Source organism: Geotrypetes seraphini, chromosome 10, assembly GCF_902459505.1.
Source record: "Geotrypetes seraphini chromosome 10, aGeoSer1.1, whole genome shotgun sequence".
In the NCBI taxonomy this organism is placed as follows: Eukaryota; Metazoa; Chordata; class Amphibia; order Gymnophiona; family Dermophiidae; genus Geotrypetes; species Geotrypetes seraphini.
In genome coordinates this window covers 2,930,992-2,943,935 of record NC_047093.1, presented here as the reverse complement: position 1 = coordinate 2,943,935, position 12,944 = coordinate 2,930,992, and the positions used below count along the sequence as shown (strand labels likewise).

Here is a 12,944-nt window from a genome sequence, read left to right as displayed (position 1 = left end):
CCCTCCCCTAAGCTTGAGCGGATGACCCCTTGTGGTCGAGGGTCCCTTCAGAAGAAAGATATCATCTTCCACCTCGACCCGTCCCGTGATGTACTTAAAAGTCTCAATCATGTCTCCCCTCTCCCTACGCTCTTCGAGAGTGTAGAGCTGCAATTTGCTCAGTCTTTCTTCGTACGGGAGACCCTTTAGCCCCGAGACCATCCTGGTGGCCATCCGCTGAACCGATAGGGAGGGGATCGGCATCAATACTGACAGAAAAAGTTTAGCCCTGATAAGGGCAGTTAAATATCAAAAGCGTCTTGAAATAAGAATGTTTTGAACTTGATTTTAAAGTGGGGAAGGGATGCTTCCAGGCAAAGATGATTAGGGATGGAGTTCCAAAAACCATTAGATCTAATAGTATTAATGTGGGAATCGTTAGGAGATTTTGAGACGTTGAGTGAAGAGTTTTAGATGATAAGAATATTCATGAATTCAGGTTGGTTACTTGAATGAGTTTTAAATATCGTTTATTCTGTGTACAACTGGAAGCCAACGGGAAACGATCATATTTCTTAACATTGAATATGATTTTTACAGCAGTGTCCTGCACAATTTCAAGACGTCTGATTTCCTTTGTAGTTATGCCCTTGAAGAGGCCATTACAATAATCTATACAAGAGATTACTAGAGAGTGGATTCAAGTGCTTAAGGATGCAGGTTCCAGGAGTTTTGCAATCTGATCATTCTTAAGTGATGGAAAGAGCGTTGAACTACTGTGCTAATGTGATGGTGATAAGTAAATTTGCTGTCGAAAGTGACACCTAACAATTTTAAAGAACTGACTATTTTAATTGGCAAAGAATTGAGTTTTAGTTAAGCCTTCTTTGATTTTGATTTTTGCAATATTTAGGGCCAATTTATTTTCATCTAACCATGATTTTACTTTTTCCAGTTTCAGATTTATAGTGGAAATTTCGGCTGGGTTACTGAGATCTGTTGGTTGGATTAATTGGACATCGTCCACGTTCGCGAATATCGTGAAGCCTATGGACTGACCTAGTGTCAAGAGTGGAAACATAAAGATATTGAAAAGTAATAGAAATAAAACGGAGCCTTGTGGGATACCATGTTTATTTTTAAAGGTTTCTGAGGAGTTAGAATTAAACCCAACCTTAAGAGGAAAAGGACGAGAACCAGTCCAGGACCTGGTTTGAAATTCTAATTTTTTGTAGGCATGATAGTAGGAGTCTATGGTCAAGAGAAATGAGCAAAACTGACTGTAAAGGTTTCCCTGCTAACTTATTTGATATGAGTGCAGAGTGAGGTGCAGAAAAGAGATCCCTCCCCAGGACTACTTTTAAAGTGCCTGATAGTATAGTGGTATCTTCTGGGTAAGACTGATTCCCAGTTGCTCTCACCCCCATGGGTTCCTGCTGGGACTTTCCACAGTAGCCTTGCAAGACGGCCATCTTGGGATCGGAAGCATCTTAAGCAGGAGCTCCCTTCTGGTGGCTGGGGGAAGGTGGCTGGCCTAGGAGGAGCCATGAGGCAACAGTTTCGATTTCGGTTCCACTGAGTAGCATATTTTGGCAGCAGATTCGGTCTCAGCCAGAACCAAAACCACCAGTTTGGGTTGGCCTCAAGTGCTTGATGCTTGCTTTTTTGACCAGCTGTAGGATAATTCCCTGGGTGGGTGAAAGGTCCCCTTACATAGATAGGAAGATGGTAGTCATCAGTGTCACTGTCACTGCTTGCAGTCTTCAGCCTCTTCCCCAATTAGGATCTACAGATGTCCGCAGCTTCAATCTTTGTTCTTATTGACTGAGGTTTGGGATCTAGTCTCCCTATGACCAGATCTTCTGCTTAACCTCCTTGACAGTCTCTGCAAATGAGAACACTTCAGTCTCTTATTTCAGGCTCCAGGGGTAGACTGTGGCAGCTTCTGTCTACTCCTCCCAGTGGGACTCTCCACTCACTGCTCCTTTACATCCTTCCTCTTGTGAGGAAAGACATGGCATCTCCCTTGTAATCGCATTTTATACTTCTCTCCAAAACTCATATTCGATCCGAGTCTCTGAATATTAACACTTACTGTTACTTTGTGATTGACAATTTCTGGAGCGGGGCCAGAATATTCTGTCTGTAACTTCAATGACATAATCTGCTACATGAACGAGGGTCCTGGATTTGGTATTCTGCCACAAGACCTGAGGGGACCTGGTAGAACTGTGTTCACACTGCAACGGAGTTTAATCTGGGGGAGGGAGTTTTATAGAAGTGGGAACAGAAAGATTTGGGGAAATCAATCCGTCACCTCGGCTAGGTGTAATGCTTCACATTGGAGCATCTTTGCATCTGATCCTGGGAATCCTTTGCATGCATCATCTGCGGAGGCTTTCAGGGGCTGTGGTTTCCTGCAGGTTAGTGCAAGTCGAAGCCACCGGTGAAGCTCTTCATGGCTTACTGATGTTAGGTCAGTTTGTAAACCACTTTGTAATGTGAATGAAAGGCAGAATATTTACACAATGCACTGACTTAAACATCAGTAGAGGATGGACCTTCTGCAATATTGGAAGAGAAATCGCAATGGAAGAGAAATCGCAATGGAAATTCAAATAAGAACATAAGAATTGCTGCTGCTGGGTCAGACCAGTGGTCCATCCTGCCCAGTAGTCCGCTCACGCGGTGGCCCTCAGGTCAAAGACCAGTGCTCTAAATGAGTCCAACCTCACCTGCGTATATTCCAGTTTAGCAGGAACTTGTCCAACTTTGTTTTGAAACCCTGAAGTGTGTTTTCCCCTATAACAGATTCCGGAAGAGTGTTCCAGTTTTCCACCACTCTCTGGGTGAGGAAGAATTTCCTTATGTTTGTACAGAATCTATCCCCTTTCAACTTTAGAGAGTGCCCTCTCATTCTCCCTACCTTGGAGAGGCTGAACAACCTGTCTTTATCTACTAAATCTATTCCCTTCATTATCTTGAATGTTTCGATCATGTCCCCTCTCAGTCTCCTCTTTTCAAGGGAGAAGAGGCCCAGTTTCTTCAATCTCTCACTGTACGGCAACTCCTCCACTCCTTAACCATTTTAGTCACTCTTCTCTGGACCCTATCAAGTAGTACCTTCTTCATGTACGGCGACCAGTGCTGGACGCATTATTCCAGGTGAGGGCGCACCATGGCCCAGTACAGCGGCATGATAACCCTCTCCGATTTGCTCGTGATCCCCTTTTTAATCATTCCTAGCATTCTGTTCGCCCTTTTCGCCACTGCCACACATTGCACAGTCGGCTTCATCGACTTGTCGATCAGAACTCCCAAGTCTCTTTCCTGGGAGGTCTCTCCAAGTACAGCCCTGGACATCCTGTATTCGTGCATGAGATTTTTGTTACCGATATGCATCACCTTACACTTATCTACATTGAACCTCATTTGCCATGTCGCAGCCCATTTCTCAAGCATGTTTATGTCACGTTGCTGATCTTCGCAATCCTCCTGCGTCTTCACTACTCTGAATAGCTTAGTATCATCCGCAAATTTAATCACCTCGCTCGTCGTACCAATTTCCAGATCGTTTATAAAGATGTTGAAGAGCACAGGTCCAAGCACGAAGCCCTGCGGCACCCCACTGGTTACGCTCTTCCAGTCCGAGTATTGTCCATTTATCCCCACTCTCTGTTTCCTATGCTCCAGCCAGTTTTTGATCCACATGAGTATTTCACCCTCGATTCCATGACTCGCAAGCTTCCGAAGTAGTCGTTCATGCGAACCTTGTCGAATGACTTTTGAAAATCCAGATAAACAATGTCGACCGGGTTGCCCTTGTCTATCTGCCTGTTTACCCCCTCGAAGAAGTGCAGCAAGTTCGTCAGACAAGATCTGCCTTTGCTGAAGCCATGCTGGCTGGTCCTCATCAGACCGTGTCCGTCAAGGTGATCAATGATGTGGTCCTTTATCAGCGCTTCTACCATCTTTCCCGGTACCAAGGTCAGACTCACCGGTCTGTAGTTTCCCGGATCTCCCCTAGAATCTTTTTTGAAGATCGGTGTAACATTTGCCACCTTCCAGTCTTCCGGAATCTTCCCCGATTTGATTGACAGTTGAAGCAGTTCAGCTATAGTCCCTTTCAGTTCCTTGATGACCCTTGGATGGAGGCCATCCAGTCCCGGAGATTTATCGCTCTTTAGCCTATCAATCTGTCTGTATACCTCTTCTGGACTGACCATCAGCCCTGTCAATTTCCTGTCTTCATTTCTAGCATAGAGCCTGATGGGTTCCAGTATGTTGCGTATATCCTCTTCGGTAAATACAGATGCAAAAAATGTGTTCAGTTTTTCAGCGATTTCTTTATCTTTCTTTAGTACTGCCTTTATTTCATGGTCATCCAAAGGTCCCACCGCTTCCTTTGCGGCCATTTCCACTTAATGTATCGAAAGAATGGCTTGAAGTTTTTTTGCCTCCTTGGCTATTTTTTCCTCGTAGTCTCTTTTGGCTTCTTTTACCACCTTATGGCACCTGCGTTGATGTTGTTTGTGCTTATTCCAGTTTTCATCCGTTTTTGACCTTTTCCATTCCTTAAACGAAGTTTTCTTGTCTCTGATCGCTTCCTTCAGCTCTACAGTGAGTCACATCGGTGCTTTGTTCTTTTTCCTCTTGGATCCTTTGTTGATACGTGGTATATGAAGATCTTAGTCCTCAGTTACTGTGCCTTAAAAAGGGACCATGCTTGCTCTAGCATTTTTACAGCATTTATCCTCTTCTTAATCTTCTTCCCCACCATGAGTCTCATCCTTTCGTAATTCCCTTTTCAGAAGTTCAATGCCGTGGCCGTTGTTCTGGTCCGTTATTTCGCCCCTGTATCCAGGTCGAAGCAACTGGTTGTGATCGCTGTTTCCCAGCGTTCCTTCTACTTCTACACTTTGTGCCGGTCCTCGTAGTCCATTTAGAATTAAGTCCAGCATTGTATTTCCTCCAGTATTTTCCTTGCCAAGTTGTTCCAGGAAACAATCGCCTATAGCATCCAGGAACTTGGTCTCCCTAGCGCAGCCGGAAGTGCCTAGGTTCCAGTCTATCCCCGGATAGTTGAAGTCACCCGTGATAACTGCGTTGCCTCCCTTGCAGTTGCGTTTAATCTCGTCCGTCATTTCTCCATCAGTTTCTTCTGACTGCCCTGGGGGTCGATAGTAGATGCCAATCTTCATTTCCAGTCCATTCGTTCCCGGAAGTTTGACCCATAGAGACTCTAAGTTATCCATCAGTTGTGGCGTGTTCTCTCCAGTGGATTCAATTTCCTCTTTGACGTATATGGCAATGCCCCACCTTTTTGAGCCACTCTGTCTCTGCGGTATAGCTTGTATTCAAACTTCAAAAGATCAGAAATTTGTCCCCTCACTTTTTAAAAAAAAATAAATTAATTCATTTATTACATCATATAACAAATATAGGAAATACAAAAATTTCAAACATAAAGTAATCACCCATTTTAAAACTGATTTTCCAATAGAAAGAAATCACATAATGAAATTAGGAAAATACAATTCATCTAATCAGGCTTAATTATATTGTGCTACATCCCAGAATTGTCCCCTCACTTTAAAGTGAGAGGTTCTGATCTTTTGAAGATGATAGAATAATAATTATAAGTTGTTATTAAAACTGTCATCAGCATAGGAGGCATCTTTTCAAAACGATTGGGGTGCTAAGCCCAATGGAAATTACTCCTTCCTAATCAGTCAAGGAGTTTGCTCCACTGCTCAATGCACTGATACCGGTGAATTATGAAAACCAAACGGAGGAAATTTTGCTCAGGAAAACAAGTTGAAATGCACAGAGAAAATCTTGCATCTGACAGACTCAAGAGAAAACCTAGAAGTCATCTGGCCTTGTGCAATGATGTGGATGCAGGCAGCGTCACATATGTGCAGTGAAATACTCTAGAAATCTCTGAACGTTTTGCTCTGGGCTCTTTCAGTTGAGGTCACCCATTTGCAGGACTGCGTTTCTCGCTGGTCCTCAAAGAAGAAAAATAATTTCCAAGACCACACAGGGATTTTTGGAAGATGCAGTGTTGAGGGAGGAGATGAGTGGAGGAGGGCACTGGGGGAAGCTGGACCTTTGCACAGGAAAGAGGGGAGAGTTGGACGAGAATGATCAGGGAGGGAATGTGGGATGGGGAAACAGGGAACTGCATAGGACCCTTGAGAGGGATTGTAGGGAGAAGGGAAGATCAGAGAAGGACTTTAGGAGCTGAGTGAGGTGGAGGAAGAGAGTTATGGTTGAACATGGGGGTGAGGGTGGGTGGATGGACTTTGTGGGAGTCTCTTTGCAGAAGTAATAAGCGCACAGTCCTTGATTAAGGCCTAGAAGAGACTTTATCTTCGCTCAGTCTGTTAGATTGTTAAGCTCTCACTGGATCCCAGACACATTTGTCTCTCTTGAAAACATTTGGTATTGTGAACTTTGCTTATTCCTTTTAAAGAGAATCAGGCCCAATGCCAGGAGCTAGTGATTTATAAATCTCTAAATTTATAAGCAATGATTTCCACGCCAAGGTTTAATGGAAACACTGCAGGAGAAAGGGCAGGTTAGGGAGGCTCAGCACCTCCATCTTTACTTGATTTTCTGGCCAAATCTCTGAGAACATCCTCCTTTCTAAGTGAAATCTTTCCAGTCTCTGGAGAAGCCCTGACTGTCTCTTCTCAAACTTCCTGACGGGATCTAGGGCTGAACTACAGCTGAACATATCCCATATGAAAGCGCAGCTTGGATGGAGGCCATCAATAAGATTATCTTCACGTTTTGTTCTGATTGACCAAAATAAAACATGTCAGGGGGAAATCCAGGCTACCAGAATTTGACTTCTGGAGCCTAGTTAGTGTCTGAAGCCTCTCCAGGAGTCCCTGCTTCCACCTGTTGCTAGCAGACACCCCACACTTCTCTCATTGGATGTCATCCTTCTTCCAGTTCCTGCATCCTCCGCTCCCAGTCCTTTTTCTGCGCTGAAATGGAAAAACAGGCTGGCGTGTTTTCTGCTTTGCTTTGGATAAGGGAAGAACGGAAGTTTCAAGTTTATTTAAAATTTGATACAAATGCTTATAAAATTTCTAAGTGGTGTACATCACTTAGGGGTCCTTTTTCTAAGGCGCCCTAACGATTAGTGTGCGCTAAATGCTAATGCGTACATAGAATATAATGGGCGCATTAGAATTTGGCGTGCAGTAATCGGCTAGCACGCCTTAGTAAAATGACCCCTAAAGTTGGGCGTCACAAGAATGTTTCAAATAAAAACGTGGACAATGGGAGACAGAACTGCCGGGTTTAAAGAAAACAAAGAGGAATAAATCAATTGGGCTGGGGTAAGAGCAAGTCATTCGATGCGTGGCCATTCAACATTTAGATTTCGAAAACATCCCTAGACCCAAAGGTCCATCTCTGGGCTGCGTCTGGTGCCGGAGGGTATTGATTGGTCAATCGAATGCAGAGTCTAGAAATATAGGAACGTTTAAATGATAGAAGGGCTATTTTGTAAGAGATACGGTGGGGAATAGGCAGCTGATGGCCTAAAAGTGATCAAATTTCTTTTGCAGCGTTCTCAGTTAATTGTAATCACCTTAACCCTTTAGTGGTCTGGGGTGCAGAGGAGACACTTAGCAATTCCATCAAAATAGTTACAATTCACCTTAATAATTGCCTTTCCGTTGTAGAAAAGAAAGCAATTTGCCCATAAAGAAAAAATTAAATTAAAATAAGTTTTAAAACACTTTACAAAAGCATTTATTACAAAAATAAAAAGAACCATTCTGAATGTGATGTATGTTTGATGCGTGTTCTGTTTGTTCTTTCTTGGTTGGTTCCGATTCAAAACAAACTAATCAAACTCGCCCTGGCCAGATTGGCTACGTAAGACCCACCACCTCTCTGTACGCTCTCTGGCAACAGTGGCAGCAAGCCTCACCCCACTCTCCAGCAGCAATAGTCAGACTCCCTCTCCCGCTGCTCCCTAAGTCACCACAGATTCCTGCGTCTAAGGCTGCTTTTACCAGGTCCATAATCACCCCATGTACCATCTTTCCAGGAATCCATGGCCACACTAAAGTGTCTGAAGGGCTGCTTCCTCCCTTCTAGGTATTCTTGCTTTGCATGAAATGCTTTTAAAAAGGGGAAATATTAGAATTCAAAATTCATGCAACTCTTCTTAATTCAATCCATCACTATTAAAGAAGTAATGCAGTAATCTTTCATTCATGCATTTATTAGAAACTGCGTCAATCGTCATCGATCCTTTATTTTATTGATTTAAACCTTTTTATGATTTCATGAAATATAATTAAAATTCTGAGCCAAAGCACTTATCTTATTCAGCTGAAGCTCTGTCGGCTGGGGGCTTCTGCCGACATGTTTCGCCCCACAGCCTGTATCAAACTCCACCATCAAAGCCATTTCACTCTCTAGACACAGCCTGGCGGCAGAAGCCCCCAGTCGACAGAGCTTCAGCTGAATAAGATAAGTGCTTTGGCTCAGAATTTGAATCATATTTCATGAAATCATAAAAAGGTTTCAATCAATAAAATAAAGGATCGATGACGATTGAAGCAGTCTTTCTAAAAAATGCATGAATGAAAGATTACTGCATTACATTCTGAGGCTTCTTAAATAGTGATGGATTGAATTAAGAATTGTTGCATGAATTTTGAATTCTAATACTTGGACTATTAATGCAACTAAAGAACATTGTGTCAAAACAGCTGACTTCAAAAGGGGAAATGGATCTAAACGTTCCCCGCCCCGCTCCTTGCTTCATGCTCACTCCCACCTCTGATGCCCGACTTCTTTTGTATTTCTGTGCTCTTCTCATCACTGCCGCAGGTCCACTGTGAGCTGCTGAAGAGCTGGAAACGCTGGAAGATGGGGAAGGACATTGAAGAGGCCTGCAGGCACACTTACAGCCAGATTCCCACCACCAAAACTGGGACCAACAGCGTGACTGACAAGTATCAACTGATGACCGGTAACGGGACAGAAAATAACTCCACTGCGCACTGCTTCCAGCGCACCACGGAGCATCTCACCCTCAGCGAGCAGCCCCACAGCTATGACTTTCTGGAGACTGCTGAAAGTAACTTATGAAAAGACACAGCTCCTCCTTAGAGGGGTGTCGAGAACGCAGTGATCTGCTGCTGCTCCTCCAGGTGGAGATTCCTTCCTGGCAGGACTGAAATCCGCAGGATGAGTCTCCCAGACGAGGAGGAAAAAGGCACCCTGGTAAGTGCACTGGAAGCTCAGGTCACCGTCATGACCTTGAACAAAATCAAAGTCCAAATCTGTTCTTGTTTTGGTGCTTCTGTCCAAGCCTTCGACATGCCGTCAGGGTGGCTGTACCGGTTCCTTTTGTGGCCACGTTGACTAACTCCAGCACCTGATGCATCTGAGGAGAGATGGGATTTTCTGGGAATCAACCTAAAAGAAGTCCCCTGAGATGACTCCTTCCTGGAGATTCTCCCTCCCCCCTACACACACACTTTTATCCTGCTATAACACCACTGAAGCACCAGGACAATCGTTATGTATTTTAAAGTCTGAACTCATTAACCAAAAATATTCCTCATTCATTGGGCCAATATTCAAATGCGCTTATCTGGAAAACAGTGCTCTGGATCAGGACATTCAGAGGAACTATCCAGATAGTGTCTCCGAATATCCTTATACCCCCCATACTATCCAGATGGTGTCTGTGAATATCCTTAACCCGTCCCCCCCATACTATCTGGATGGTGTCTGTGAATATCCTTAACCCGCCCCCCCATACTATCTGGATGGTGTCTGTGAATATCCTTAACCCGCCCCCCCATACTATCTAGATGGTGTCTGTGAATATCCTTAACCCGCCCACCCCCCATACTATCTGGATGGTATCTGTGAAATTCCTTAACCCACCCCCCATACTATCCGGATGGTGTCTGTGAATATCCTTACGATCCCCTCCCCCAGGGCAGAGTGTGAGCATTTTCAGTGCCATCCCAGAATACACCTGGATAACTGAACCCAGAGAGCAGACGATGTGGTTAAGTTCCTCACTGGCTTCCTTAGCTGGATACTCACACACGTACTACAATTTATCATGTCCATAGTGCTGAAAGGCATACTCAGTGCTGTATATTTAATACGTAATAGACGGTCGCTGCTCAGACGAGCTTGCAAACTAGGACAGACAGAACAAATGGGACAGAGAGGGGTTGGGGAGTTTCTTACAGAGAGAATGATAGGATGAATAGGTATCTTCTGGTGAGTGTTAGGAGTTGAAAGCAACCTCAAAAAAGTGGACTTTTCGTTTACATTTGAATACTGCAAGAGATGGAACCTGACTTAATGTTCCAGGCATACAGTGCAGCAAGGTAGAAGAGATGGAGTCTGGAGTTGGCAGTGGAGGAGAAGGGTATGGATAGGACAGAGTTCATGAGGGGAAGCAGGGGGGAGATGAGTGAGGAGAGCTATTGAGGGGTTGCAGAGTGAATGTACTTGTAGGTCAATAACAGGACATTGTATTTGGAAATGGAAGGGGAGCCAATAAAGTGACTATATGCTCGCTCTTGCTCTCTCACACACACACTTCTGCCCCTTTTACCTTGGTTTCCAAACCCTCCAGCTTTCAGTCCTCAAAATAAACATAACAGTAGGCCTTCCTCTGAGCTGGCCCTTACTAATGCCAGTCCCCCAAACCAGCACACTCTGGCCTTCTCTTGCAGCCCGAGGCTTCCCTGATGAACTTTCTGTGGCACTGTGAATTTACTGTTACCTAATAACAGGAAACACAAAGCTTCACAGAGGAAACTGGAAATGAGTTCACAAGCATTTTTGCTGGTCTGACACTAGCAAACAAAATAATAAAGGCCAGATGTCAGGTAAACCAACAGCAAGGTACTTAAATTTTGGGGGGAAACATTTTGCTGATGCATCCCCTTAAATCTTCAGATATTTACACCTTTCTGCCTTGCCTGCCTCAGTTCAGATGTACAAATATGGACTGTAGAAGACAGGCTTTCTAATACAAATTAATCTCTCCTCCTGCTCCAATTGAGAAGTCAGCACTTGGTGTTTCTTAACACAGACATTGTCATCTGGCATCCAGGTTATAAAAATTGGTGTTAATTTCAAAAAGGTTTTCTTTGTAGTATAATCAGAGCAAAGAAGAATGTCTTGGGTGGATGGCCTTGGGATGCTGCCAGTGACACATTAGTAACTAAGATGCCAGATAAAGTTAAATGGAAGACCGTTGATTAGTCTGCTAGAAGGGGGAGTCTAGGTTGCTCAGCTGAGATGGTCTTCAGCATCTTGAGATCATTTCAGAGCCATGTTAGGACGTGATCCCAGGAAAAAGTCTGAAGGGCCATGCTAGGTCTCATTGTGATGTTACTAATGAATCTAGAAGATCAACCAAGCAGAGTCTAAGTAAATATGTCGGGATGGATTCTGTGTAGTTGACGTGTATCTTGCATGTTTTTCATTTGATCGCTGTTTCTCCCTCCCTCCTTTTCTGCCTTATCCTGAGTCTCTACTGTCTCTGCTGCTGTGGTCTCTCCTCACTGTCAGCTCACACACTGCCTTACCTTGAAACAGGGCATTACAGGGGCGAAAAGCCTTTAATGGCACAGCAGCCTCCTGCCCCCAACACACATTGCTTTCGTTGCCGTCCCCTCATCAGCAGTAGTGTTGGCAGGAAGGGCCATAACTTCAACTTATTAATAGCTACTAGAGGCATCTCTGGGGCTTGACTGAACTCAGCAGCCTTAGGGAGCCCAGGAGGATGGAAACTGGGTCCTGGGTGGTGGAGTGCCGATATTCTAGAATAACAGGAGGTGCAGATGGATGACTGGGGGATTATGTGGTTATATATGGGTGAGTGGAGGGAGTTGAGTGACGATATTGGGTGTTAGAAATAGGGGAGTAGAGAAATTTGATGGTAGAAGAAGATACTCTATGACATTCAGGAAAAGTGCAATGAAAAGAGTGCAGAACCTGGCCCATAAGCTCTGTACTAAAAGGAGAACAGTGGGATATGGCAGAACATGGAAATACTGTACCTCAAAGGTAAAATAGCGACATTGGACCCCCGTAGTTTCCTGAAGCTTCTTCAGGCATCCGGCTACATCAGAACCAGGGGGACTGGGATCTTCATCTCTACCACCTGGGAATTTCCTCTCCTCAGCATAATCAGACCATAGAGTGATGTCCTGATTCACTTGCACTTCTTTCCAAACACTGCAATTTGTGAACCCCCCCCCCCCCACACACACACACACACACACTCATGCTGTGAATGCTGCCAAGCCGGGACTTTGCATAGCATTAACCACTGGACCAACCTAGGAAATATTTCTCCAAAGAAAAGCTGTTAGAACCAGTCCATATTACGGGTGAGGGCTGAGCAGGATTTTGCTTTGAAGTGACAGTATTCTTTAACCCATTCTTTCATGATTTCATGGAAGCTGCTTTGGTTGGACTTGTATAGATGAAACGAAGGGGAAATGAGACTAGCCTGGTCTTGCTGTCTTTATCTCCCATCAGAAATCTGTTTTTGAATTAATGGGCAGATGTTTTTCTTGTCCCTTCCAAACTCAATTGTATTGTAATAATTAAAAGTTCCTGATCTTGGATACCCCAATAAAGCATTAAGAACATGGCACGTTTGGTGTTTTGACTTTATAGACCATGAGTGTTGTCTTTTAAGCAATGTACAGCAGAGGTGCTCTGTGTTGTCTTCATCTATGGTCTCCATTTTATCATGCACAATATTTGACCTGATTAGCTTGGTCACATGACAGAACTTACAAACTTTCATTATAAATACACTGAGGGCTCCTTTTACGAAGCCGCGCTAATGGTTTTAATGCATGCTAGCCAGAAATCTACCGCTTGCTCAAAAGGAAGCGGTAGTGGCTAGAGTGTGTGGCAATTTAGCACGCGCTATT

General features: G+C 44.1%; 1 protein-coding gene across 4 annotated transcripts in view; it reads left to right on the top strand.

Annotated features, from left to right (window-relative positions):
• Nucleotides 1-12,658, top strand: part of GCGR (glucagon receptor) — a 92,744-nt gene extending 80,086 nt beyond the window's left edge. For 3 of the 4 annotated variants that reach the window (XM_033961486.1, XM_033961487.1, XM_033961485.1), the window contains one exon: nt 8,845-12,658. In XM_033961486.1, coding sequence (XP_033817377.1) covers nt 8,845-9,105 — 261 coding nt within the window. In that variant the 3' untranslated portion in view covers nt 9,106-12,658. Of the gene's footprint in view, nt 1-934; nt 1,105-8,844 lie in introns of those variants that run through there. The other variant, XM_033961488.1, reaches the window with a different exon arrangement.
• The last annotated feature ends 286 nt before the right edge of the window (nt 12,659-12,944 follow it).